The sequence below is a fragment of the Amphimedon queenslandica genome, unplaced genomic scaffold (genome assembly GCF_000090795.2).
Source record: "Amphimedon queenslandica unplaced genomic scaffold, v1.1 AMPQUscaffold_11418, whole genome shotgun sequence".
NCBI classification, from domain to species: domain Eukaryota; kingdom Metazoa; phylum Porifera; class Demospongiae; order Haplosclerida; family Niphatidae; genus Amphimedon; species Amphimedon queenslandica.
Window position 1 is genome coordinate 1 of NW_003548340.1, and position 5,301 is coordinate 5,301.

At 35.7% G+C, this 5,301-nt stretch overlaps 1 protein-coding gene and 1 long non-coding RNA gene across 2 annotated transcripts; one reads left to right on the forward strand and one right to left on the reverse strand.

Moving 5' to 3' along the window:
- Positions 1-15: 15 nt before the first annotated feature.
- LOC105315213 (TNF receptor-associated factor 3-like) lies at positions 16-602 on the reverse strand (the record flags this gene model as incomplete). Its single annotated transcript, XM_011409769.1, has 1 exon — positions 16-602. A coding segment is annotated over exon 1 (587 nt), but the record flags the coding sequence as incomplete, so codon positions are not given.
- A 2,734-nt stretch (positions 603-3,336) lies between these two features.
- Positions 3,337-3,600, forward strand: LOC109589342 (uncharacterized). Its single transcript, XR_002188651.1, has 2 exons — positions 3,337-3,400; positions 3,447-3,600. It is a non-coding gene; the product is annotated as an uncharacterized LOC109589342 (long non-coding RNA).
- Positions 3,601-5,301: the final 1,701 nt, after the last annotated feature.

Genomic DNA, 5,301 nt, shown 5'->3' on the forward strand with positions numbered 1-5,301 from the left:
GGTAAAATAGGATACGGATCGCAGTTAATGACATCAAGATAAAAAGGCATCCGAGTATTTTCTCCCTTCTTTGTGTTAGGAGACATATTCTTTAGACAGCTTTCTAGATATGCCTCAGTAATAAAGGTGTGCAAATGTACTGATGCAAAATGGTCATAATTTTGAGGTTGCTGGAAGCATTCTTTCTCATGAACATTGAGAAGCTGACGCTGACCTCTTGCTTGACACTCGTCGTATCGACATTTGACCTCTTCGTATTGACACTCTCCTTCTCTCTTCCCTTTATTAAGGTGAGTAGATAGCTCTTTCAATTCTCCTTTCCATTGACATCCTTCCCCCATATTAGTACAATAGACTTGTAATCCATTAATGATACGAGATACATTCTTATTTATGGAGGAGTCATATTCCTGCTCCATACACCTGGGACAGGATCCATTGCTTTCCTTTATTCCCTCAATACAAGACTCGCACACATTATTTCCACAGCAGCTCACCTGATGAGGATCTGTCAAGATATTGAAACAAACTGGACACTCTATCTCCATCTGTTCAGGTACTTCTTCAACGAATAAAAGTTCATCTTTTGAATATCTCTCCATTGAAAAGCTAGCAAATGCAAATATGCAAACAGCCCCACCCTATTAAAAAGGTGGAGCTCCTTTTCTCCAACAATACAAGAATTAATTGAAGTTATGCAAAACAGCATTATTTAATAACTAGCATACAATATCCACTAGTTCAAACAGTGCATATCTACAAAAATCCAAACTTCATTTCAAAATAACAATTGTGACTTCATTAGGAGAAGTAAGAACAATGCTTATTAATCTTATGGAATTGAGGGAGACCTGTAAACAAATTGATTCTTCATCATATGGTATTCTACGTGATCTATGCTGACTAATCTCGCGTAGCGAGGCTTGCCCTTTGTAGCTGCCCTGAGGTATGCTGTGTTGAACCAATGGCAGACCAAGAGCATCATGTGCCAACTTTTTTCTTGACCGTATTGGAACATGCTTTGCATCACCAGAATCAAGTAACATAAAAAATTTTGGAGAGCCAAGTGTGCCAATTCTATCAAACTTTCCTTCATGAAATGCAAGTAGTAATACTGCTTCATATGGACGAGTCATTAGAACTGCTGACATATGATGACCACCAAGTTCAGTATAGAAATGAACAACATCATCACGTCTACTAACTGTGACTGGTAGAATAGGATGTGTATGATTATTAATGACACCAAGAAAAGCAAACATTTGGGTGGTCATTTTTTCTTTGTAGTCCTTTATTTTCTTCATTTCTTCTCTTATTCTCTCATTCTCTTTTTTTATTTGTTCGTTTTCTTTTTTCAGTTGTCCACAAGCTACAGCTAATAGTGTCATGTGTCACATTATTGGTACTCTCTAATTAAAAAAAAATATACACACATTATAATAAAAATACTAATGTAACTACATGTAAAAAAATGAGGGGGTACACTCCTTCATCATGCCCTGACATACAAACAGGACTATTTCTTCACAAATGACGGCAGTCTTTTCCTAGCGAGATATGATTTGGGTACTACTCTGGGTGCTGTCACAGTGATTTCATTAGCAAAAGTAAGTGTAATGTCAATGCTGCTGGCATCAACAATAATATGTATGGAAGTTAGTTCATCATCTTGTATTTCTGATGGTTCCATTACTGTCTGTGTGAGATAATTATCATTTACTTTTCTATACAAATTTATCTGTACAGACTGTGCATGATCACTACCATATTTCACTAGAATTTTAGGCTGGGAAAATGCACTGACTTTATCAAACTTTCCATCATGAAACGCAAGGTAGAGTTTTGGGTGAAGAAAGACGGCTGACATGTGATGATCATTAAGTTCAGTATAGAAATGAACAGGATCACCATAATCATTAACTGTGACTGGTAGAGTAGGATGTGAGTCATAATTAATGACACGAAGACAAGACAGTATTCTGGCATGCACTACTTCTGTTATTTCATTTTCTTCTTTTAAATTCTCAATTTCTTTTGCTGTTTTTTCCTTTATTTTCTCAATTTCTTTCATCATTTCTTCTTTTATTTTCTCATTTTCTTCTTTTATTTGTTCATTTTCTTTCTTCAATTGTCCACAAGCTACAGCTAATAGTGTCATGTGTTTAGTATCAGCAGTGTGTACATGTACATCTTTACGTAATGGCTTATCGTTACAACCAGCCCAACTAAACACACAATCTACTGGCTCTAATGGACACTGGGTCAAATGATCAGGAACACTATCTCGAGGTATAACAGAACTTGTACAATCGTTGGGGCATTTTGTAGGATACTTTGGGCAAACTGCTATATGTGAGAAGGTAATAGATAAATATATACCTTCCGCATAGCAATGCTGACATAGGTATGGTCGTTGGTCGCACCACTCCTCCTCGTGAACATTAAGATGTTGACGTTGATTTCTTGTTAGACACTCATCATATTTACATTTGACCTCTTCATATTGACATTCTCCTTCTCTCTTCCCTTTACTAAGGTGAGTGGGTAGATACTTCAAATCTCCTTTCCATTGACAACCTTTCTCCTTATTGGTACAATAGACTTGTAGACAATTAATGATACGAGATACATTTTTATCTGCAAAATATTGGTATGTCTCCTCTTTACACATAGGACAGGATCCATTACCATCCTTTATCCTCTCAATGCAAGACTTGCAGAAATTTCTACCACAGCAGCTCACCTGATGAGGATCTGTCAAAATATGAAGACAAACTGGACACTCAATTTCGATTTGATCAAGTACTTCCTTAACAAATGAAAGCTCATCTTTCGAAACTTGTGCCATCATAGACACTATGCCTATGCCCTAACTTAGTCTCACTAGCCCTAACTATGGTTGAACATGACATGTGACTGTTATGATTGGTCACTATGATAAGAGCAATAATAATAGTGATTACCTGAGATACAACAAAATTAATGCAAAACATGTCATTTAGGGAATTTTTCCAAGTCTATGATCCTTCAAATACTGGCAGCTTGACAATAAGTGATTAATTTTTAGAAAAGTAGGATTTAAAAATCTAATTTAATTGGCAGTTTTTTGAATTTAATATTGTCACAGGTTATTAAGGTGTTGGGTTTTAAGGTAACTAGGAGACGACTGCAGGAGCTAATGAGAGAAGAAGAGATAGGGAAGGAAGGACTGATAATGTATAGTAATCTATTGCAGCTAGTCTGTAGATTACAGGGAGCTGCTTATGATAGCTATGGAGCAATAGAACAAGTAAAGTGATTATTATCACTAATGGGGTTATTCTTGTTAGGCTTTAGACAATTGTGATGGAAAATTATCTGCCAAAGATTTACAGGCTATTTCAAAGAGTTATGGATTAAAGTAATTAGATACCATTGGTGTGTTCGTCTAATCAATCTATATGAAGATTGTCTCCAGAGGATATTGATGGTATGATTACTGAAGCCAATAGAGATGGAACTGGTTTAATAACATTACAAGAATTTATTGAAGTTATGCAAAAAACACCATTATTTAATTAGCAATCTACATAGTACATACATAAGCCAAAACTGTTCACATCATTGGTACTCTCTAATAAAATATAAAAATAAGCACGCTTGATAATAAAAATACTAATGTAACTAAAACAATGAGGGGCTATGCTCCTTCACCATGCCCTGACATACAAACAGAACTACTGCTTTAAAAGTGACAGTAAGTGTGTCACATCAAAATATGATTGGTGCACTGTCACAGTGACTTCATTAGAAGAAGTAAGTGTAATGTTGATGATGTCAATGACATTAACAATATGTATGGAAGTTAGTCGATTATCTTGTAGTTTTGATGGTGCCTTTACTGCCTGTTTGAAAATATTATTATCTACTTTTCTATATGAATTTATCTGTACAGGCTGTGCATCATCACTATCAAATTGCAATAGAATTTTAGGGCAGGAAAATGCACTGAATCGATCAAACTTTCCAACATGAAATGCAAGGTAGAGTTTTGGTTCAAGAAAGGCTGCTGACATATGATGAACACCAAGCTCAGTATAAAAATGAACAACATCACCATGTCTACTAACTGTGACTGGTAGAATAGGATGTGAATCATTGTTAATGACACCAAGATAAGACAGTGTTCGGGCATTCACTTCTTTTGTTTTTTCATCTTCTTCTTTAATTTGTTGATTTCTTTTGTTGTTTCTTCTTTTATTCTCTTGTTTTCTTCTTTTATTTGTTCATTTTCTTTCTTCAATTCTCCACAGGCTGCAGCTAATAGTGTCATGTGTTTAGTATCAGCAGTGTGTACATGTACATCTTTACGTAATGGCTTATCATTACAACCAGCCCAACTAAACACACAATCTACTGGCTCTAATGGACACTGTGTTAAATGATCAGGAACACTATCTCGAGGCATAACAGAACTTGTACAATCGTTGGGGCATTTTGTAGGATACTTTGAGCAAACTTCTACATGGAATATAATAATAAATGAATATGTACCTTCCTCATAGCAGTGCTCACAACTGTATGGTTGTTGGTCGCACCACTCCTCCTCATGAACGTTAAGATGCTGACGTTGATCTCTTGTTAGACACTCGTCATATCGACATTCAACCTCTTCATATTGACAATCTCCTTCTCTCATTCCTTTATTAAGATGAGTAGACATATTTTTCAAATCTCCTTTCCATTGACAACCTTCCACCTTATTTGTGCAATAGACTTGTAACCCGTTAATCATACGACCGATATTTTTATCTGCAAAGGATTGGTATGTCTCCTCTTTACACATAGGACAGGACCCATTAGTATCCTTTATTCTCTCAATACAAGACTTGCAGAAGTTTCTACCACAGCAGCTCACCTGATGAGGATCTGTCAAGATATTCAGACAAACTGGACATTCAATTTCGATTTGATCAGGTACTTCCTTAACGAATGAAAGCTCATCTTTTGAGAACCAAGCCATCATGGACACTAGAGGTTGAACACTATGACATGTGACTGTTATGATAACATATGGATGTGGTCAACAATAATAATTTATACCTGAGATATAGATACAATGTACAACAAAATTAATGCAAAACATGTCATTTAGGGAAGTTTTCCAAGTCTATGATCCTTCAAATATTGGCAGCTTGACAATAAGGGATTTTAGAAAAGTAGGATTTAAAAATCTAATTTAACTGGCAGTTTTTGAATTTATAATTGCACAGGTTATTAAGGTGTTAGGTTTTAAGGTAACTAGGAGACGACTACAGGAGC